The sequence below is a fragment of the Carettochelys insculpta genome, chromosome 2, assembly GCF_033958435.1.
Source record: "Carettochelys insculpta isolate YL-2023 chromosome 2, ASM3395843v1, whole genome shotgun sequence".
Classification (NCBI taxonomy): domain Eukaryota; kingdom Metazoa; phylum Chordata; order Testudines; family Carettochelyidae; genus Carettochelys; species Carettochelys insculpta.
Window position 1 is genome coordinate 220,389,656 of NC_134138.1, and position 24,229 is coordinate 220,413,884.

The following is a 24,229-nucleotide window of genomic DNA, read 5'->3' on the forward strand; positions in this document are numbered from 1 at the left end:
TCTACACGTGCACGCTACTTCGAAGTAGCGGCAGTAACTTCAAAATAGCGCCCGTCACGTCTACACGTGTTGGGCGCTATTTCGAAGTTGAAATCGACGTTAGGCGGCGAGACGTCGAAGTCACTAACCCCATGAGCGGATGGGAATAGCGCCCTACTTCGACGTTCAACATCGAAGTAGGGACGTGTAGACGATCCGCGTCCCGCAACATCGAAATAGCGGGGTCCTCCATGGCGGCCATCAGCTGGGGGGTTGAGAGATACTCTCTCTCCAGCCCTTGCGGGGCTCTGTGGTCACCGTGGGCAGCAGCCCTTAGCCCAGGGCTTCTGGCTGCTGCTGCTGCAGCTGGGGGTCCGTGCTGCATATACAGGGTCTGCAACTAGTTGTTGGCTCTGTGTATCTTGCACTGTTTAATGAAAGTGTGTCTGGGAGGGGCCCTTTAAGGGAGCGACTTGCTGTTGAGTCCGCCCCGTGACCCTGTCTGCAGCTGTGCCTGGCTCCCTTATTTCGATGTGTGCTACTTTGCCGTGTAGACGTTCCCTCGCTGTGCCTATTTCGATGTTGGGCTGAGCAACGTCGAAGTTGAACATCGACGTTGCCGGCCCTGGAGGATGTGTAGACGTTATTCATCGAAATAGCCTATTTCGATGTCGCAACATCGAAATAAGCTATTTCGAAGTTGGGTGCACGTGTAGACGTAGCCAATGTGAATTAGCAAGTTGGTGACCCCTGCCTGCCTGCAGTAGCCAGGTGAGAAGTTAGTTAAAAGGTGGAAGCACAAAACAGAATGTGACAGAGTGTGTGGGTGTGGGGAGAATGTAAAATTGCTAAACTCAAATGTTCAAAAACCGGAAGTCGAAACCCACAGCTTGCCTCTAGTACATGCAACCCCTTTGTATATGATTCAGTACCACAGCAACCAACATTGTGTCACAAAAAGAAAAGGAAACTACCCGAGAGGACAATGCATGCTGTGATCCCAGCTAGCCATCAGAAAGCTGGCCAAGTCTGATATTAGGTGACCCAGCCCATTGCAAGCTCTAAACCAAATGCTTCATGAAAACAAATGGGATGTTGTCTTTTCCTTAGTACTATTGTTGGCTTCCGCAGTGCTGCCTCCAGCCCACAGATACACATTCCTGCAGATTATTATCAAACGCAGACATGTTACCTTTTCACTCTCATTATCAAGAGCAGACGTGGCCTCATCTAACAACAAAATTTTTGGTTGCCGGAGAAGAGCCCTTGCAATAGCTATTCGTTGTTTCTGGCCACCAGAGAGCTGTGTTCCTTTATCTCCAACCCGGGTACTGTACTTCTGTTATAACAATATACAGGTGGTGAAGCAAGAGGTTAATGTTTACATTACATTACAGCTGTAGGTGGAATTAAAAATAATCTACAAATTTCCTTTTGCCAATCCCCACTCTAAATTTTGTGATGGAGAAAGCGTAGAAAACCTAGTCCTGAGCATTACTAGATTTCCTATTGTGGCTCAGAGCAAGGGCCAAAGTTGGGAGCAATGCACCGACACGCCCTCTCTTGCTACTGATCTTGTGCATTCACTGGGCCTCAGCTGTTGACCTACCCGTGATGGGGGAAATCCTATGGAACAGAAGCTACATAGTGACACTAGTACTTTGACATTAAAAAGAAAAAAAATCACCAGGCCTTGAGATGCTGATATATTCTAAGACTTCAGTCACTTGATTACCTCTGGAAGTTCTTCTATAAAAGAATGAATATTTGCTGCTTTTGCCACTTCTTGTATCTCATCCAATGGCACATTCCGACTGTTATCCCCGTAGGCAATATTCTCCGCTATGCTGCAGTCAAAGAGCACTGGTTCTTGGGAGACTATTCCGATTTGAGAGCGTAGCCACTGGATATTCAAATGTTTTGCATCGATGCCATCAAATAGCTGCCACCAACAATGAATGTCAAAGCAAGATTAGGCATCCCTTTTTTTTTAGTCAGACATTATTTACAGACATTACAATTTCGATGTCCTTTGCTATGATCATTTTTGCCCTCACCCAGCAAAACGCGAGCAAGAGTTATCAGCAGTGAATACTGATCCCCTCTGGAAACTCCGCCAGACTCAGCAACAGGTGAAAGGCCTTCACAGCACCAACAATCTCCTGATGCCAGCTAAATTATTGAGTGCCGAGCTCCCTATATCTTGACTTAATTGTGTTGATTAAGTCATTGGTTTTTCAGGTGTTCTGATCTGAGCCAAGAAAAACTTTAATTTCCAACTTGTGGGATATTCCAATGTTTTGACATTTGTTTTCATCCCAAATCAGAATGAAAAGTCAAAAATATACTTTTTTCCCTGTGAAACGAAATAAGTCTGACACATGTTCACCATAGGGGAGACCACAATATTTAGAGTAAGCCCATTGGGAACAGGTTACAGCTAAACCACAAAAAGTCAATCTTAAAATTAAAGGAGTTCGTGCAAGGGTCTGTATTGTCTTAACTATGTTGATTAGAAACTAAATGTATGTTTAACTGCTGCAGATTTCTTTTGTAGGCATGTAAGGACAAAATGTAGAATATATTAAGTGCAAAGTTTGATCATCTTGAGAGGGCCATTTAGGGATTTGTGGCAAATAGATTAAAAAAGAAACCCGCCTCTGTCAGGGATGGTGCTTGGTCCTGCTGTGAGGACAGGGAACTGGACTCAATGACCTGTCAAGGTCCCTTCCAGTTCTATGACATAGGTATATCATCATATCACAATTGATTATCTGCAAGTAAACTGGGGCTGCATAATAAATCTCAGAGCCACATGTTTTACATTTATGTATTTCCAAAAGGGTGGAGTCACAAAATTTGGGGATCCTGCTGGAGCATCACGCATGGATAAGCGGATTCGTATTGCCCATCTCTCAAGTGGAGTAGAAGTACAAAAGCCACTGATTTGTGATTCCCTTTCTCTGACAACTCAGAGAGGCCTCCTCTAGCTCACTAGTCATTCTCCATGAGATTAAATTTACATAGTTTCTGAAAAGTAACATTTCCTTTGGGGAAGTTCCCACTTAAGTTATATGCAAATGTTTCTTCAGGAGCATGATTTATTTTGGTGAATTGATTGAGGGCAGTGCTCCCTCTAATCTTTTCTAACCATGTGCAGAATACATTTTTTACATGCACTGAGCCATGCGTGAATATGTACCACCAGTAGAAACACAAAACATAGCTACGGTTGCTCTGCTAACCAGGTGGATGGCACTTGAATGCCTCCTGAGTGGCTGCAGAAGTACACAGCTTAAAAGGAACATGGCTTCTGAGTCAGATTCTTATTTTACATAAATCGATGAAGCTCTATTGAGTTTAATGGGGCTATGCTGATTTATATTTTGGGGCTCTAAAGAGTACAGGAGGTACTTCACAACTCTCTTTTTAAAAACATGGTTCACTGGAACACGTTTTGAACTATAAAAGGGAAAAACTGAATTAATTTCTCCCTTCAGACCAGCAATATTGAAGCTCACCTAGTCAGTGATAAGATGACAGAGTTTTCATTATGACTAAAACTGAGATTTTTTTTTTTATGTACAGTTGATGTTTGTAGGCCTAGCACTGGCAAAAAGAGGTTATGTGGGATACTGTCAGTGAGAAAGCCCAGTGGAAGCAGCAGTAAATCAAATTTCTAATCCACTCACTCACTCCAGCTATAATTTATACAATATGGCAGAATTTGACCTAATGACCACAAAACTTGCATTACATGCTGTGCTCAGTAGTCACTGAATCAATATAAGAGCAAATGTCCCTACTGGCCTCAGTTCACTGCAGCTTTGTCACTGGGGCTTTTAAAATACCAATAAAGCTTAAGTAGGACCAAGTGGTTAGAAAAATGACAATAAAATCACCAGTGCAATTATTATCAAAATTTAATCTTACCACTTGCCCAGTGAGAGGGTCATAGAATCTCTGTAAAAGCTGTACAGAAGTGCTTTTCCCGCATCCACTGCTGCCAACAAATGCCACGGTTTGTCCTCTTTCAATCTGAAGGGATAAGCCTTGCAGGATGGGAACATCTGGGCGGGAGGGGTAAGTGAAAGACACTTCATGGAACTCTAAACTTCCTCTGAATGTGGCCTGCGAGGTGAGATTGGCAACGCTGTCACGTCACATGTTCTACAACTTACATGGAAGATCTCTTTAAACATTTGCCTTGAAAAAGTGACTGAGGTTAAATACTGATTACAAATGTATTCCAAAAAGCCCTGGCTGTACTCAGATGCCCTCTTTTCAACAAAAAGATTTCTAAACTCTCCTGACAATGCTGGTCTGGGTGTGATGGTGAGTGGCTGACTGAATAACATTTAACTGTTCATCATTTTTATTCTTTTATACTCAATCTTTAGTTTTAGGTCATGGACTACACGTTTACCTTTCCAGGAATTGTTACTGCTCAGTCTCAGCATGGAAGACAACGATACCAGATGATTTTGTCTCCAGATATGATAATGTCCTAACAGGACTAAGTAATGTAAAACCAGCTGAACCATATTACAGACATACACCTATCCACAAAGAATGCTGCAAGTCTTGTGATTTGAAAAAAAAAATTGTTCATTCACGGTCTGTTTCTGTCACTGTGTCTGAAGAGGGTGTTTCCATTTGTACTTTGGTACAACTTCGTGAGGGCCATCCATCTTCAAAGAACAGAGAAATGATTTAATCTAGTGGCACCTGTCCTATGTGCACAACCTGGACCAGAGAATGAGGGAGGGGCTCAGCGTCAGGCAAGTGTCCTACCTTGACAACTGGGTCATCCGTGTTCTGATTCTTGTCTTTTTAGATTATGACATGTGCTTGATGCATCTTTAATGTCACTGTAGCAACCAGTCACCACCATTGGGATCAGGACCCTGTTATGTTGGTAGTGTACAAACATGAGACAAAAGCCAGTCCTTCTCCCAAAAGAGCTTTCAGGGTAATCCCTGTTACTGCAGTTTGCCCAGTCCTGAAGGCTCACTGCCCATTGAGGGAAGGGCCATGTCAGAGGCCTGCCTGTGTGGAATATATTGCAGGAGAAGAGCCTATCTAGAAGACATGACAGTTGGAGTGGCTGTAGACCATGACAGAGGCTAAGAAAACAAGGGTGAGTATGAGAAGCACAAGGTTTCATATATTTGCTACAGTGCACAACTTGCCAGGGATACAATCAATCGCAAACAAGCTATTTGTGAATAGGCGTTGGTGCTTTTTTTTTGTATATAAAAAAAAAGAGGAGCTGGGACTTAGCCAGCTCCTTGCCCCAACCCCCCAGCCATTCCCATGGTTGGGGCTGCTGAGGTGCCAATACTCGGTGCTGACATGTACCAGCACAAAAAAAGCACTGGTGTTAGTACATTTTGAGCACAGCTGTAATATAAATAACAATAACACTAAGATGATGAGCGGATAAAAGACTTGTCATCCCACCATAGCCCGAGATACCCACCCTTCCAGCCTTTCTTTCCTCACTCCAAACCGAAGCTGCAGTGAGGGGAGATAATTGCTAAGAAGGACACATGGAATACACTTAGAACTGAAGTTGCACTCACTGGCTTAGCTCCTTCTTGGCTGTAGTTATCGATGGCAGGTGTCCTTTCAAACAGAGCAAACAAGTGTGCGGCCCCCAATTTGGCTTTAGCGTATTCAGGTGCAAAGGTTAATGTCTCACCAAGTGCCACAGCGCCATATGTAATTGCACAAAAAACCCTATAGGAAGGAAAATGTTTCAAAACATGGTAACTTCTGGTTAGATATCAGCTTCATTCTGTGAAGCGAAAAAGCAACAGAGGCACTAGCGTCTCAAAGGGCGTGGCATGTAGCAGGCTGTTAGGTAGTAAAGGAAATTAGTGCAAGACATCTCTTTTCTTTCTATCAACCGGCAATAAGCAAATGACCACTGAAGATTGTCCGGGTGAGTAAAATAGGGAAGCATAAGGATAACACCGGGCTTTGCCTTGTGACACATGAGCTTCCCCCCCCACCTTTGCATAGGACAGCAACTGCAGTAGTCCTATCAGGATCCAGAACATACAGGATTAACCCATGAAGGTCCTGTGAATTCTTTAGTCCCCCCAACATCAATCTCTGGGGAGCAAGCATGTCGGAGGCACCACCAGAACTCAAGGCAGGAAGACCTAGAGAGAAGGATCTTGCTAGGGCTCAGGAACTCTTCATCTCTGGTTCTTCTCACTGTGCTGGAGAGCAGCACTGGCAAAAGCAGAGAAGCTGAGGGGTGCAGGAGGGGAGATGGGATGGGACAGGTTGGAAGTGAGGAGAGAGGTTGTGGGGTGGAGGTGGGGAGAGGTCACAGGACTAGGGAGGAGGGCAGAGGCAGGATGAGGGTCCAGGGTGGAGTAGAGGTGGGGAGCGGGGCTGGAGTGGGGTGGCCCTGGAAAGGCTGGCCTTCCAGGAGGGGCTGAGTAGCTGCGTGGCCTGCCCCCGCCTTCTTGGAGGGTGGGGTTGGGGAGCCATGCGGCCAACTCCAGTCTTCCTACAGCCTCTGCCACCCTCTGTCCTGGCCCCTCACCTGCCCTTCACCCCATGGGCAGCAGACTGATATGATGATGTCATTTTATCACCCAGGAGAAATATATATATATATATATACACACACACACACACACACACACACACACAGAGAGAGAGAGAGAAAGAGAGAGAGAGAGAGAGGATCAGGTTTAAGCTCTGTTTTTAAGGCCAGTTAGCCATACCTCATGTTTTATGTTACAAAGAGCAGTGGTTATCATCATTTAATAATAAATCTACTGAAAGATTAAAAAAAAATTTAATTGATCCATGAAGACCTTGATTCTTTGATCTTGTTAATTGGGTTCTGGATCACAATCATTTTATATTATTAATCACCATCTCAAAGATAAGTACCTAAGATAAGCATATGCAGCTGAAAGCCAGGCGCCATTAATGTATCTCAGGTTGGGCACCAAACGCCTTTTTGAATATGTAAGGCCTTATGCTCCTGAATAGCTTAGGCTCATTAATTGTTAGTTTCAAGAACAACAAAAAGGAGCATTTTAAAATGTGGATTATTTGTCTTTTATTCCTCTTATCTTCACTCAAACCTGAGCCATTATTTTCCCCAAACAGAATCTTAATTTAATAGCAAAGATTACGTGTAATCCCAGCAAGACCTTTATTGTTCCTGACCTATAGCTTCAAAGACCTTGTTCAGCCACTATTTCAATGACGTGGGGCTCTGATTCTTTTATAAGTTAAAGAGAACTGCACAATGCATCTCTTATGTAATGCAGGCAAACACAGTATTCCATCATGAGGATTATCAAACTCAGTTTAGGTCAGGTTACAGTTGGGCAAGAGGGTACACATCCAATACAAAGAAAGACAGAGAATTGGGGCAGTCTACCAACATGTGCAGTTTCTGACTGGGCACCAATACTTTGTCTCTTTCAGGAGCACTTATCTGCAAAGTCTGGCTCCTGTCAGCATACATGTGCTCTGCACAATCTTTCCTGTACTTCCTACGTCATGTGTGTCACACAAGCGAATAGTAGCAAGGAAGAGGGATTGATTGATGAGCCATGCACAGTTCCTGAGAGACTAGCTTCTATGGCTGTCTGGAGAATGACAATTCTGTTCCACAGCAACTTTAGAGGCTTAAAATTTTTTCATTCTGCATTGGAATAAAAATAAAAACCTTTCGTGAAAGTGAGTGTATGTCACTCTGCTGCTTGGGGTTTAGGTCACTGTTGTGGGATGTGGGAGACCAACATTTAAATTCCTGCTCTGCTTGATGCAGAGCAGAGCTCTTCACTCTCTGTGTCTATACTAGCAAGTTCCTTCAAAAAAACTGGCCTTTTTCCGAAAGAACCCACGCAGCATCTGCACACAAAATGCACTCTTTTGACCTGAAATTGAAAGAACACAGGACTTTTTCCAGCAGCCCTTTTCCTCTCCAGAGAAGGAACAGCACCTTTTTTCCAAAAGATTCTGTGCAAAACAAGCCTGTGTAGACACTCCGTGGGCCCTTCTTTCAAAAGATCAGTCCTCATGGTGCCAGATTTTTCAATCCCTGACCCGTTCTTTCAACAGAGCAGGGGCTGCGTCGATGCTCTCTGTTGAAAGAGTGGATCAATCTTTCGGTCTGTTTCTTTGTGTGTCAATGTGCTCTTTTGAAAGAAGTTTTTTCAGAGGAGATCTTCCTGAAAATCTTCTTTCAAAAGATTGCTGTAGTGTAGCCATAGCCTCTGTCTGGTTTGACGTGACCTGGGATGAAAATATGAAACTTGATTTCAGATAGCTCAGGTGAACGGCTTACCCACGTCACTATTCTCTCTCCTTCTCTCTCTCGGAGCCCCCAAAGCCTCCCCGATGAAAGTTTTGTAGCAATAAATGCCTTTTGACATCACATATTGCAGTGAAAATACTCCAGCTAACTCCACCAATTTCTAGTAGACAGCAATGCTACAAAACTTAATCTTCCCTGATTGCTTTGTATGAAAAGAAAAGTGAAAATTCTCTGTAAAAAACTAGAAAACTACCAGTGGCTCTCCCTAAGGAATTGCTAGGTTTGCTACACCATCAACCACCATGTTGGAAGCTGGCAATGAATGTGTCTGAACAGAAGGAGATCAGAAGTGCATTGTACTCTCTGTGTTCTCATGGGAGCCTGATAAGGGCAGTTTTAAAAGTTCTGCCTAGCTTTGTAGGTGCCCTGTCATACAAAGTCTATCAAAGGAATGTTCTGAATCAGCACACGGCTTTGATTTCACCATCTCTCCAGCAAGCATTTGGGGGATAAATATACTGTCAGTCTCTCTTGTACAGGAGAAATATGTGCATTATAGAGTTGCCATATGTCACTGGGCATATTTTAGCTGACAGAAACCTCATGCCTTCCAGGTTTCTGGAAATTAACCTGACCCAATACTGTGAAAGCCATTGTAGATGGGCTATCACCTCTTAGCATGCTTTATTGCCTCCTTGTTCAGGTAGCTATGACTCTTTCAGGTTTCTGATTGTCTACTGAAAAACACAGCTGATATTACCAAGAAAATCCCTCTTCTTCTCAAGTACAGATCTGTGTCAGAGCAATGACCGTTTTCGGAGTAAAATAAACCTGCCCCTTCCTGTGACTGTGTCAGGAGGTGCCATTCAGAGAGTCCTCAGCTTTCTATATGTCACTGTGCCTGCTGAAACCCAATAGGACAACACAAGGCTAGTGATTGGAGCAGGTGGTTAATAAAAAGGGCTGGTTTTTAACTTGAACTAATGCCACATATTTTGAAACATCACCTCCATGATATGAATTTCCTCACATACTTTCTTTTCCATGGTGTGTCATCTGCTCACTCCTTTGTCATATTACTTAGCACCAGTCCCAGTTATTAAACCTCAGGGCATCCCACCAGTAAAAATCTTTTCAGGTTGATTATTTATTCTTACTCTTATCACTTCTTGGCCTTATGGCTATGGGGTGAACACATTATCTAATTTCTGTATCTTAACCAGTTTCTAATCCATGATAGACTAGCTCTCACCTGAAGGCTACTTCATTTCTTTAACAGCCTCTTGTGAGGAGAATTGTGAGATAGTTCTTGAAAGCCTTTATAGAATATTCACCCTGTTGGACCCTTAACCATTGCTCAGTTGCCTAGAGGTCTCACAGGGATAAAAAAAACCATCATCATCATGAATGGAATTTTAAAACTTCATGACACATCTTTCTTATTACTGTTACCCTTTTCATCAAGATCAAGTTTTTTTCTGTCAGCACAACATTGTGGCCAACTTCTCTTTTCTCTGAAAAGCTTGTGCACAAATTCGTTGAAGATTTTTCTATCAGTTGCTGAGCATCCTGGTGATGGGATGGACTTAAAATGTAGCTCTCAGGATTATCATGGTAGGCAGGTATCTTCTGGAAATACTGGTCAGAGTTATCAATGACTCCTGCAATTATTGGACCGATAGGACTACTTTACCTGAACACTCCACTTGCTAATGTATGGGGACTGTTGGCGTAGGCCTAGCCAAACAATGTGTGGGGCCCATGATAGCAAGCTGAGAGCAGGACCCGGCTGGGGCCCGGAAGGTATATGACCCAAGGTAACTGTCTAGCTCACCTTGCCCTAAGGCCTGACCTGTGGCCGTCCACTACTAAAACTCAGTGGGATTTTTTTTTTGGCTGGCTAGCTCCAGTACCAGAAGGAAAGGGAGGGTCAACGAGATAACAGGATCCTAACAGTGCCTAGAAACAATGGGAAGAGGCCAACACTTCAGTTCAGCCTGATTGACAGGGTGGATAGGATAAGAGGGAGTCAGCAGGCCGGGGAGGCCTGTCCTTTGCATATGAGCTGGATTTGCCTGGCTCTGATTGCATGAGACCAAGCTAAGGAGAGAACAGGGCCCCAAGCTGAGTTGATAAGGACAGCCATACCAGCCAGAGACGCAGCCCAGAGGCAGATCCATGCTGGGAGGTGGGCTGCAGCCAGGGAGCAAGAAGGGCCAGAGAAGCCACTTGGATCCAGAGGCAATGCAGCAGAGATGACAGCTACAGCTGGAGCATGCTGGAGCTGGGAGCAGTGAGCAGGAGGGGAGGGGAGGGGCAGATTCTGGGTAGATGCCCAGCATAGGGCGACTTCACCAGCCAAGAGGCTTGGCAGGCCATATTGGTGATGGTGGTGATGCGCTGATATCAGGAGAAGGATCCTGCCATCTACAGCAAGTGCCTGACCTGTGGCAACACTGAAGTGCAGCTAGGACCTGAGGAGGAGGCCTGGGACCCACAAGGAACAGACTGAACTGTTGTTACAGCCCAGGGGCACTGTTTGTGAGGTGTCCATGCCCTAGAGCAGAGCAATGTGTTTTTGTTAACTGTCTCAGTTTCAAACTTCTGTATGTAATCGTCAGTGTGTTGGGGAGATGTTCCATGTAAAGAGAACACCTTGGAGTGGGGGCACCCTTCCCCCCCTCCTTGGTGACCACAACAAGGCTAGGGTTTGGGTCCCACAGGAATCCTGAGCCCAGTCTTGCTGGGATTACAAGGACTCTGCCACACAGGGGAGTAGAAGGGAGCCCTCAGGGTCAGGGAGGTCTCTGGTTAGAGGAAGTGGGGACTCAGATCCTTTTGCTAGCCCACTTCACTGAGGTAGTGCAGAAGCCAGGAAAGCTCCCATCGACAGTGGGATCATTCCCCTGCTTACAGTAAGGTGTTATTAGACTGTTTCAGATTTTTTTCTGTACCAATAGATTACACAACATCTCTTAGCCTGAAAATGTGAATTGGCATCATTTAGTCAAAATACATTGTAATGTTTCCAAAGGAAAGTTTAAAGTAGATTGAAAAGGGAAGATATATTTGGATATATAATAACATGTTGTGGCAAAACTCAACCAGATTCAAATGGCATAAAATGCCTAGAATTTTGCTTTGAAGTGAATGATACCAGTTCAGATAATTCCATTACTAAATAATGTGTCAGCAGTTGCCACACAGTGATGCTGTCTGGTGGTTTATGCTTATAAGTATTGGAGACGCTATAATTTCCCAGCATCTGTGTCAGCCCTTGTGTCCGTCAAAAAACTTTATATTTAAAAAAGTTCCCATTGGGGTGGGGGAGAAGATGTGGCTAGATACAGATATTCCATTTTAAGTGTGAAAGCCGCTATGATTTAGGCAAACAGCTAGAGAACATTTGGGCTTCTTTGCCCCGTGGTTATAAGTGCTTTCCTGTGTGCTTCATCAGCATTTTGGGTTGTTGAGAGCGAGGCAGGTGTGAAAAGCAGCACGCTGTCTCTCTCTCCATGTTCTTCTCACCAGTGACACTAATACTCAGGCTAGCTAGCAGCAGCTTGTGCCTTTGCCAGACTGCATCGTTTGCAGATGTAAAAAGAAGCAGCACCAGTGACATTGAGCCAGATTCTGATTTCGACACACTACCGACTGCAACAAGAGTACTCCTGATTGGCACCAGTGGCAGCATGTAGACACTCTCTATTTTCATTAATTTTAATGGTTCAGGGATCGATCTGTGGCTCACCAGTGAGAAGTACTCTTTCTTTCCTGTGTGTTGTACTCTGTCTATCAATAAAACTCTCCTTTGTCTCATGAGCAGCCCCCTCCACTACCACATCTCTGTCATGCTCAATACTTAACCATCTTCATTACTGCAATTTCTCTGTCTGCCTCTCCCCCTCCTGGGTGGCTGTTTTAAATTCTTGATCATCTGCCACGGAGCTCTGTCTGATCTACGTTGCCAATAACTCCCCGAACGCTATTAACATATGTGATTAGGCACAGCAAGAATAAATAAGACATGCAGCCAGACGGTGATACCAGATCTAGGCAGGCTCCAAAAATGTGTCATTAAATGGATGACTCTGCTCCCAAAATGGAATGTCCCTAAGTCTTGTTTCCCAGTAAAAACAATCCCCCCCGATTTTCCTGCCCAGGACCACAAAATGCAGTGGGGTAACCGGACAGAAGGAAGCACTGTTCTGAAGCAGTAAAAGCCTAATACAGGGATAAATACTGCCATCACCTGTGAATCTGTTATCAAGTGGTTTTAATTTTAAACAGAAAGGATTTTACAAGCCCTCCACACATTTTAATCTCTTTTTTTTTCAGTAAGATCCCAAACCTCAAATCCAAGTGCAATATAGAGAAGTCCTTAGGCATATGGTTTGTTTGCTGTATTAGACCTCCAATGCACAGTATGAATGCTGTGCATTAACAGTTGCTGGAACTAAGGTGTTGAGGGTGCAGCTGCACCTCCTGGTTTGAAGTGATTTCCATCATATACAGGCTTTAGAGTTTGGTTCTATGACTCTCAGGATGACCACTGTACAAATTGCTCCAGCACTCCTGTGCATCGGCTACATATGAATGTAGGCAGTAACTTCAGCCATGATGCTGAAATCTGATGGTCTCTGCGGTTCTTACAGGCCCCCTCTGCTGATGGCTGAGGGCATGCTCCAGTCATTCCCTGGCCCATGGCTGCTCTGCCCCCAGGTACCCCACTGCACAAGGACGTGTTGTGAAGTGAGCAGTATGCAGTGAGAATGTAGTCCCCAAATGCTGTCTCTTTCATTTCTTGTTGTGCAGCTAAACTATCCTGGTCCTCTCGACTGGTATTAGGATTTGCCCCAGTGGACTAGTACATATGCTATAATATCAGAATTTGGATATCCTTTGGGTCAATGACAAAACCTCAATTTAGCAGTACACTAAGCTCTATGTATTTGCACCACCAGAAATAGGCTGCAAACAGTGCTTCACAAAATAACTGTTTAGGGCCTCCATCCTGCAGAGAGGTCCACATGGATGGAATCCTGAGCAGAGTGTTACTGACTTCAATGGGAACAACAAGAAGTCCTGTGACTCCTTATAGAATAACAGACATTTGGTTAGTCTATAAGGTGCCACAGGACTTCTTGTTGTTCTCGAAGATATAGACTAACATGGCTATCTCTGCGTTGGCTTCAGTGGAACCCTCTGCAGGCAAACCTAGTGCCCAAGTTTGTTTCTTCAAACCAGCGTGAGTGGAAAAAATTAAACCCTATTTTACATGCTGAATTTACAGAAATCAACAAAACCTCTAAGGCTTGGGGCAGATATTGGTACTAAAGTGCTCCAGTGGGGCTGTAGTTCACATTCTCTCTAATTTTTTTTAATCTATGGGCAGAATAAATTTTGTTATGTGCACCAAAGCATGTGCAAATGTGCCCCACCAATAGAAACACACACAATGTGCCCACTGTGACTGGCTGTAAGCACTCTGCTAATCAGCTGGGTGGTACCTGAAGCTCTTCTGAGGCTGAAGCCCAAGTGCTCAGCTTACAGGGAGCACAGGCTGTCCTGGTATATAAATAACGAATACAGAAAACAAACTCATCTTCCAATGTAACAAGTTATCCCCAAGACAGCATAGTGAGATGAAGAGAGTAGGTGTTAGGGGATTTCCTCAGAGATCTAGAGGAGGTGTGAAATGGCACACATGAAATGTTCATTAATATATATGACTTACATGAAAACACCCTCTGGGGTCATTCTTCCAACTGTAATTAAGTACGCCCCAAATCGAAAGCTTGCCGCGTAGGTGAAATACATGAAAGCCTGGCTGAATGCATAACAGGAACCGTAGATCTGAGCTTTCTTCTGAGCATTTCTGCAACATACAGTATTTACAAAACCCTGACCCAACTGTAAAAATATGAGGGATATTGTTCTTGTTCAGAGAAAAACTGGGCTCATGTGTGCTGTAGCTAGTACAGCTTTGCTCCTGGGGTGCTACACAGGCCACACAAAGGAGACACATCAGAATTTCTCTCAAGATGAAAGCATGCGTAGATGTGGGAAATGCAAGAATGGTGAAGAACTGGGGGGATGCAGTTATGGGTAAATGAAACTATTTAAAACAATAACTATACACCTTAGGGATGTAGCCAAGGATCTGATCCTGGACACACTTACATATGACTTTGTTTCCATGAATAAGATCAAACTACGGAGGCAAAGGCTTCCTGGGGACGAAAGAGAAGAACTGACTCCAAAGGTGGTCTGAGCCTGTGTTGACTGATAATATCTATCTCCACACCTATCTCTGTGCCAGGTCTACGCAATGTAAATTTACCAATATGATCACATCAGTTCTAACAGCAGTTCAGCTGAGATGCACCCTTGCTCATGCTAGCCAGGATTTCCTGATGTCCAACCAGTTCTGAAGCAGTATCCACTACAGCAAGTACTATGCCACTATTGCAAACTAGCCACATTATTCTGAAAATATATTTATTGTTCAAGCCAACTAGCCAACTCAACTAGCCAAATAGCCACACTTGGCTAGAGGGTAGCATGTTGGCCACCACAGATTTAGACTAACAGATCAACAGGATTAAGGACCTGTGCTTAACCTACTATTGCTTGGGTTTCAAAAGAATTCCCTGCAGAACCACATACCAATTTAAGCCTGAAGTTATAAGTGCTTGCATGACTGGAACCTAGACCTGCACATTTATACTGCATATGTAACTACCCCAGTCTTTCCACTCAAGCATCTTTTCAGTGAGTTTAACGGAAATTATGCTGAGATACAAAGACAGGAATTTGTTTAGATTACATCGCTAACATTCAATGCCTTATGGACCATCTAGATTCAGGTGCAAACTGATACCTTCTGTACCAAAACCAGCCTTCTGATGTATTAATATGGCTGTTTGCTTTTATCCTCTGCAGACTATTAATTTAATGTAATATTTTAAATGGATAAATAAGATGGAAAAAGAGCCAAAAGGGACAACTGCAATAGAGGAAAGGGCAATGCATGTGGTCTCCGCATGACTGATAACCCGTGGGATCGCCTGTCTTAATATGACATGAATCATTTCTGACCTGTACGGCTTCTGCAGGTTTTCTTCATACATTTGTTCAAAAGTGCTCTCTCTAGTTAATGAAGCAACTGTTCTAATGTTCTCCACAGCTTCAGTTGCTACCTTCATTTAAAACAGGAAAAACAAAGACAAATGGGGATGGAAAAAAATCACCACTGGTCCTTCTCAACATAGTCAGGGATTGGTAAGTATCTTCTTATAGAGCAATGCAATTATTTATACTGCTGGTGGTAATATATTGAGTGACTCAATATAAAATCCCTGTATTTTTGTTCCTGCAAAAGTTTAATAAAAGAAATACATGAAGGTGCTTTTATTTCAATGTCCTTAATTCCGGATATACACCCAGGACCTAAATGTGCAAAGTTAGACAGAGATTCACTGGTGAGGCTGAGTTGGTGCTTCACCTGAGTCCTAGAATGGTAAGTAAGAGTGAATCCTTGTTGATTTGCATACGTGAGTATTGGTTTATTCTTTCTTGGAAAATAATCAAATTGGGGTATTAACGTATTTCCCTCCCCAACAATATCAATTGAAACAGTAAGTACCACAACAGCAACTGAGGACCCTCATCATAGAGTGAGACCCCACTGTACTTGGCTCCATATAAGTGGCAGAGAACAGGGATGTACTGAAAACAACCCAGAAGGGGTCACATTACACATCAGATTAGCAATAGCCTCCATTAGATTAACTGTGTCATGAAGAAGCTGTATGTTACCTTTCCTGCTCGTTGCAGTTCCTTTTTATCTCGGTTGGCGAATCCCATCAGAGCATGCATCTCCAGCATCCCAGTCACAGCAAGTACAGGAGCCATCACTAGGTTCAGCAGAGTCATCTCCCAGCCATATATAAAAGAAAGGATGACCGACAAGCCCATGCTGGAGATGTTTTGTGCTATTACACCAAGCCTCAGACCTGTTGCCTGTAATCAGGGAATATGTGAGAACTGTCATTTGCTCATGGGCTGAACCACAACCCCAGCTCCAAATACTCATGAACTTTAGGAAAGCTTCCATCCAAATCCAAACTTGTAGTTCAGAACTACTGCCCCCATGTACTGCTCAACCCTGGCTTCACTCACTCTGCCTCTTCAATCACAGTTCCCTAGCATTCCCTTTCTCTCTTCATTCTAATTCTCCCCATTAAATGTCTGTCCCTTCTCCTCCACCTTTATAAACCACCTGGTTCCTCTTGCTTTCTTCCCTCTGAGTCTTGACCACCTTTCCCTAACAGTGCCTTCTTTCTGCTGCTAGTATTTTCATTGCTCATGGTCACCAGCCTCCTAGCAGCTGAAGAGTTGTGCTTGTTTCCAGCTTTACACAGTGTGGTGTTATCAGAAACCTGTCAGAAAGACCCGTCTTTAAATGTCAATGATACAAAGGTACAAAAATCTCACACCTACACACACTCACTTACTGTTTGAATTTGTGCTGCCTCTGTGGCTAATCTTGTTGTCAGAGCTCCCGTGTTGTTTTTCTTATCATCAAACCAAGAGATTTCCTATAGAAGAAACAGGGAAATGAGGTTACTCAGTGGCTATGTTTACACTAGTGCAACCTGTTGATAGAAATCTTCTGACAAAACTTCTGTTGAGAGATTGCAGCCAAACTGCCAAGCGGATCTAAAGAGCGATTGGCTCTCTTGACAAAGAGCCCAGCCGCTCTATCGGCAAAACAGCTAACTGGAAGCACAGTAGACAGAGCTGCCCAGGGTCCCAGAAGCCCTGTCCTGCCTCAATCTCCCCAGAATGTCCAGAATGACTTTCTGTTGATAGGAGCTGGCTGCAGAGGCATTCTTCCTCGCGGGGGAGCGGGTTAAGAGTGTTGACAAAAGTGCCACGTTCTGTCGACTTATTGTCAGCAGACCACTTTGGGAATCTGGATGTTCCCAGAGACATAGTCAGTGAGAGTAAGGTCTTTTCTCTCCTTCTTGCTTTAATAACAAAATTGTCAGTGTCCCTGTGAAAACACCAAATGTAGTTGTTCAAAGATGCGCTCTCTATTTAATGCGGATAGTTACATATGCAAATTGTGTTAATAACCTGTTTGTACATGCAATGACTTGATTTATGCATATAAATATCCATTTGCAACCAGATCATAACCTACTGTAGACTGGTGTAGCTTCCTCTACATTAAATCAAGAAATGTTGATTTGTATTGGTTGCAGGTATGTGGTCTGCACTCTTTCATGCATTTAAGCTTACGATAGTCCCTCGAGTTATGCGAGGGTTGTGTTACCATACAGCCTTGTGTAACTCAAATTTCAGGTAAGTCGGGGGCAGCTTTTTCCCTGGCAGAACGTGTGTTCTGCAGCTGGGGAAGCAGCAGAAGCACCTGAAGCTCCATTTGAAAGGTAAGTCCTGAGTTGTGGGGGGGTAGTTGCGGAGGGTTAAGCCTCCAGTGTGTTGGGGCCTTGGGAGGGGGAGGAGAGGGGTTAAGCCTTGGGGGTGGGTGGGGGGGTTTGGGCTTCAGGTGGGGAGTGGGGATGGAGGTGAGCTGGGGCCAGGTGGCCCTGTGAGGGGTTGAGCCAGATCTGCACGGAGTGGGAGTGAATCAGAGCCACAGGGGTTTGAACTGGGGCCAGGGGAGTCTGAATTGGGGAGGGGGGTGTTTGAATCGGGCCGTGCAGGGGGTGTTCAATCAGGGCTGCATGAGGCGTGGGGGGTGGATTTGAACTGGGCTGTGCAGGGCCAGGGGAGCTGAGTCAGGGCCGAGGGAGTGGGATTCTGAGTTGCGCTTCACTCACATTAATGTGAGTTAGGTACAACTTGAAATTGTGCATTTCGAGGGATTACTGTATTGCAAATATCACAGACAGGGTCATAAAGACTCTTTGAAATGTTGATCCTGTGCATTCTTAGCAAGGCAATAGTTGAACTCTGAAGATACAAAATCTAGGCTGTTTTCTTGAAGGTCTATGCTCTACGCTTTCACTCCTCTTGCAGACTCTGGGGCCTCTCCTATAAATCTTATGCCCAGCAACCTTCTTATGCTCAGCAGTCTGACAGCAAAGGATGGCAGCAATTAGCCTTTACAGAATGGATGTCATGCTAGTTTAGGAGCCTTGGGTGGCCCTATATATCAGATGGGCTTTTAGTTACTGATCAACTGAAGATCAGTTATGGGCTACAAAGGGAAACCAGCTGACCTGTCAGCATCAGTCTAGCTTCCGATTTCAAGGCTGAGGTTGAAGTAAGTTAATTGCGGAGCTTGATTTGTATACGTCCACACAGAGTAGAGTGAAGTACTCATCAGAGAGTTAGTTATTCAACTGTTTCCTTTTACCTGAACCCCGTGATAGCTGCAGGGATGCTCTTTTGATGCAGAGGGTGGAGTGGGTTTAGTTGGGGTACTTTCAGTCTGTTGCCACAGTTGTACTGGGAGAGTTTGCTCAAATGGATTTAAAAGACTTGAGGCTAGGCTAGAATGGTTTTAATGTGAGTTTAGATGGAGAGTGCTTTTAAAGCCAAAATTAAAACCATTGCAGAAAATAGGGTTTGGGGCTCGTAAGCCAAGAACTACCACTTGCTGGTCGGAGAAAATATGGACCTCACCCTAAAACCCACTGTGTCATGCCACTGACTTCAGTGGGCTGAGAATCAGGCCTTTGCTTGGAAGTTTTAGCCCGAAGCTCTGTCCCTAATACAAGTGTCTTGGTGGTCACTCAATGAGTAGGACGTCTTCATATCACCCTTCTATTTGTGAGTCCATTGATGGCTGACCAGGTCGATTCTGGAGACAGAGGTCTTATTACAGAAGGGGCAAGAGTTAGTAGCTGTCGGAGTGATGCGGGGCAGTTTTTACTGCTCTTTTCTTCTTCTCCCCCTCTCTTTGTCTACTCTGTGTCAGAAGTTCTCAAATTGTACCACACCCTCATGGATTGCCACATTTTTTCATCTGTGTCTTCAGCATGTCCTTATATCGCTTCCACTGCCTCTCAATGTTCCACCGTCCTCCCTCCAACTTGAAAACAGAATCTGTTTTGGGAGGTGCTGATCAGGCATCTGAACCACCTGACCAGTTCAACAAAATTGTTGGTGAATGACAATGACTTCAATGCTGGTCACATTCAACTCTTCCAGATGCCAGTACTTGTGCACCTATCCTCCCACAAGTAGAGACACATTTTTGAAATCCATTTGTCACATTCTTGCCCTGCCTCATTACAACACACAAAGTTGGGTTGTGTCCACACAAGAGCATTTCTTCCACAGCCCAGATAAATTTACTTTTGCTTAAAGTCAACCATATGTCTGAATCTACATCTAGCATATTGCCACTACGGTACTGCAAGCCTATATATGTTCTTATAAGTATCTTCACCATTGGTGGCAGGTCCTGTACCAGACACACCCCACACAGTTACAAAAAGCAATACTTAGGTAAATGATGGTTCTTCAGCCTCACAAAGATTACACAAAAAGGTTCTGCATCCTCAGGAAAAAATATCAGTTTAGGAAGGGCAGAGCAGCATGTTTCCAAAAGACAGAACAGAAAAAGCTTGGGAGGAGAGACAAATAGCAAATTACACAGAAACAGAGGGAGAGAGTCAGGAGGGAGAGTGATGGGCATGGTATAGCAGGTCACAGAAGCTGGGTACGTGACTTGGGGATCACACAGCATCCAGCAACATTCTGGGACAGAGAAACCTGCCCAGATGATGTTGAAGAGTTTGTACAATCCAAAGGACTCAAATTCCAGCCCAGAGAAGGCCATAGAGTGATAACGATACTAAAATAGGGGCACATGTTTAGTGTTTGGTTTGATCTGTGCTTTACATGATTAAGTAAGCATAAAAAAATTAAGTGTTAGCCAGAAACGTGTCTTTTGCATATGTGTATGTTAACTGTTTCAGAACTACTGCATGCCCCTGAGATAAGCTGAAAACCAGGAGTGAAGTTCAGGGGAAGTATGGTATCTTGGCAGTCACTGCCAGTGCTGGGGTGGGGGATGCTATGGAATGTAGGCTGAGGACCCCCATTCAGAGAAAGGGTGACAGACACCTTAAGGGGCCAAGAAAGGTACCACACGTTGGGGGAGAAGGAAGAAGCAAACAGTGCTGCAGCCTCTAGAAGCCTCCAGAACAGGCGCGTCCAACCCGCGGCCCATGGGCCGCATGCGGCCCTGGACAGCTAGTAATGCGGCCCCACAAGATCGTAAACTTTTAACATTATTATGTGATTTATTTAGATTAACTATATTATATATTTTATATGCCGCCCAAGACAATTCCTCTTCACTCAGTGTGGCCCAGGCAAGCCAAAAGGTTGGACACCCATGCTCTAGAAGCTTGAAACTCTCCACAGATCCTGAGCATCAGAGATTCCCCTCAGAGCAGCAGTCCTAGGGGGTGGCTAGTGTGGAGTGCTCTCTAGAATCATTGACCCCTAGGAAGCATGGCTGAAGGTCTGGGGTGTGCCTTATGGATGTGCACATAGGAACCATATTAATCTCAGGAAGAATCCCTGGATGTGCTACTGCAATGAAAGCTGGAAGGGAGGAGGCCCAACCAAGCTAGTGAAACAGGTATGCTGAGATTTGCAGAAGGGACACACAGTACTGGAAATAGCTGTCTCACCTGAAACAATCAATATCCAGGCATTTCTTTTGCATCCAAAAGAAGCCAAATACTCTTCTCTGCCATCAAATATTCAACTGTGATTTTTTTCCTGAGCTTTTTGTCTTGAAATTACTTAATCAACTGCCTTTAGGTTGCTTTAAATATTTGATTAATTATTTTCTCTTGTCAGGCTTAATTGTTATTGTTACTTTTGGGGAATAAAACATTGTGCACTACTCTCACTATAATGGAGGGACTGGCCAAAATGTAAGAGATTCCAGCAATGGAAAAAATATACACTATACATGGCAGGAAAGAAAAGACTATTATTCAAACAAAACCAAAACTATGGATAAAACAAACTTTTGTCATACCAAAGTTTTTACAAGTAACCACATAACTATTAGATAGATCTGTTTCACCTAGATTGTGATTCAGTTTCAAAAATGTCCTCAATACAGATACACATAGCAGGACATAGGTGGAGGATCACAGACTCACAGAACATTAGGGTTGGAAGAGACCAGATGAGGTCACCTAGTCCAGCTCCCCGCTCAAAGCAGAACCACACCAAACTAAATAATTTCAGCCAGGGCTTTGTTAAGCCTGGTCTTAAAAACGTTTAGGGATGGAGATTCTTCCAGCTCCCTAGGCAACCCATTCCAGTGCTTCACCATCCTCCTCATGAAGTAGTCTTTCCCAATATCCAACTTAGACCATTGTTCCTTGTTCTGTCATCTGCTGTCACTGATAATAGCCTGGCTCCATCCTCACTAGGTGAAGGCCGCTATCCAGTCTCCCTCATTCTTCAGTAGACGAGGCTAAATCCCTCACCCTCTCCCCATAAGGTATTTGCCCCAGAACCCTAATAATTTTTGTAGCTCTCTGATGGACTCTCTCCAATTTGTCGACATCCTTTCTGTGGTGGGAGCCCCAAAACTGGACACAGTACTTCAGATGTGACCTCACCAGTGCTGAATAAAGGGGAATAATCACTTCTCTTGATCTGCTGCCAATACTCCTACTAATGCAGCCCAATGTGCTATTAGCCTTCATGGCAACATGGGCACACTGTTGACTCCTATTCAGCTTCTCATCTACTGTCACCCCCAGGTTCTTTTCTTCAAAACTACTGCTTAGCCAGTTGGTTCCCACCCTATAGCAGTGTTTGGGATTCTTCCATCCTAATTGCAGGATTCTGCACTTCTCCTTTTTGAACCTCATAAGATTTATTTTGGACCAATCCTCCAATTTCTCTAAGTCACTCTGGATCCTATCCAGTGTATTTACCTCTGCTCCCATTATAGTATTACCTGTGGACTTGGTGAAGGTGCCAGCCAACGCATCATCCAGATCTTTAATGAAAAAGTGGAAGTAGGGAGGAAGTAACCTACCCCCAGGCTTTTCATAGGGTCTCTTCCTAAATAAGGTGGTAGTTTCCCATTCCTACTTCTCATAGGTCTCATCTATACTGAAATTCCAACTGCATGGGGAGACCATTACGAAATGCACTTCCAAAGACAGTGTTATAGTATGAGCTATGCAGAATCAAAGCATGAACCACAGAAATATGTGTCTACTGTGGTTGTGAATGACAGATTTGCAAAAGGCAAAGAACAGAGAACCATTCAGGAAGATGGTTAAAATGAATTTTAGTTCCGTTTACGTGACAGAACATGTTTTAAACCACATCAGGAGACTACTGTATTATAAACTGAGTCACTCAGTACATCTAGGATATACAATGCAGCTGTGTCTTAAAATACTTATTTTAATCCTTCTTAGCATTGCTGTGCAAAACCCTTATTCTGAAGCCCAGTCCTTAGAAACAGAATCGTGCTAAACCACACTTAAACATGGTTGTAGCTAGCAGGGTTCTAGTATGGATTCCCTAGTCAAAAGAAAGGTCTCTTTTTCTGAAGACAGCCAAAACTCATGCTTTGAACAAGCCAGAGAGTTTACCATCTTTCAGTCAGTCAATCCTTCCCTCCTGATTCCAGGAATAAAAAAAGTTCCTAGCATCTCACATAAAACCATTATTCCTCAGATAAGCTACAAACACTGCCCATGTTACTATGACCAGGGTTCTCTGTTGCTCTGTTGGTGGGATGGTGCCTTTTTTTCCCTTTGAGCTCTACTAATGGCTGCTCCTGGAGTCCAGAAGTAGCAAATCTAGGCTGCTGGAGGACTCTTGGTCCTCTCCTCCTGGTATCTTTTCAAGATGCAGGAGCTCCAGGATACTGTTGTAGAACGTATTGCTGTTATTTTTCCCTCTAAATTTCTTACAGGTCAAACATTGCTAGTCCAGGAACCTCAGGATCTGACCGGTGCTGAATGAGAGAATTTGCCAGACGATGGAAAGCCCATATTGTCTAGTATTATTCCCAACACTTCCAGTGCTTACCGGGCTCTTAGAAGACATTTAGGGGTAAGTTACAGCTAAATAACTGCACAGAACACTGAGAGCCAGGACTGGTGGCTGTGAACAAACTTCATGGGACCATGGGAAACTTGGCCACACTCATGATAAGTGGTCATTTGACTAACTAAAATCATGCTGGATTACGGTTGTTGCCAGAGGAGAGAGTGCCGGACTAGAGAGGTTCAACCCATAGTAGTACTTGTGAGAGTCAGGTGGGCAGACCAAGAAAGGAGCAACCCTTTCTGCAGGGCAGACAGACACCCAGTTAGCTGTCAGCTCTAGCAGTCAGTAGCTATTTTCCTCTAAAGTGAAGCTCCTTTCTTTGTGGTTCTCAACACGTCTCCCTTTGAGTGCACTATCTTAGGCCAGCATCAGGTACTGAGCATCTTGTGTCAGGTGCTACTGTCAGCAAGGTTAAAATCCATACCAGGGTCTTCTGATTTGGTTGTGTCTCTGAACAAAGGAGAGAAGTTTGTGCTAACTGGCTGCTTACGTGGGGCTGACATAAGTACAAAGGATATTTAGGATGATAGTGGACATCTGGCAGCAGATCAAATAAAACCAGTTTCAGCAGATAAAAGCAGGAATTTGGTTTAAAATGAATCCAGTTTAAAACCAAGTAGGCGATAATTTCACGTCACATCCACACTTAACCTCCTCCTTCTGAGAACTGATTTTAACAGCTGCAGTTAAACTTGATTGCCACTCAACATGGGAGAGCTGAGATTGTGTAGATGGGACTGAATCAGATTATAATGGGATTCAGACCTCGTAGACCAGTCTTGAACAGCAACCAAGTTTAATGAATGTTTTAGGTGTGGTTGTTTTTAACCTGTAAATGGGCCCATAGCTTGGTAGCATGTA

General features: G+C 44.0%; 1 protein-coding gene across 1 annotated transcript in view; it reads right to left on the reverse strand.

Moving 5' to 3' along the window:
• ABCB5 (ATP binding cassette subfamily B member 5) overlaps positions 1 to 24,229 on the reverse strand; it is a 67,230-nt gene that overhangs the window by 2,352 nt on the left and 40,649 nt on the right. The window contains exons 19-26 of the mRNA XM_074986187.1: positions 16,798 to 16,881; positions 16,100 to 16,303; positions 15,380 to 15,480; positions 14,016 to 14,156; positions 5,565 to 5,721; positions 3,913 to 4,110; positions 1,715 to 1,921; positions 1,172 to 1,318 (exon numbers count right to left, since the gene is read on the reverse strand). Of these exons, the coding sequence (XP_074842288.1) occupies positions 1,172 to 1,318; positions 1,715 to 1,921; positions 3,913 to 4,110; positions 5,565 to 5,721; positions 14,016 to 14,156; positions 15,380 to 15,480; positions 16,100 to 16,303; positions 16,798 to 16,881 (1,239 nt within the window). The remainder of the gene's footprint in view (positions 1 to 1,171; positions 1,319 to 1,714; positions 1,922 to 3,912; positions 4,111 to 5,564; positions 5,722 to 14,015; positions 14,157 to 15,379; positions 15,481 to 16,099; positions 16,304 to 16,797; positions 16,882 to 24,229) is intronic.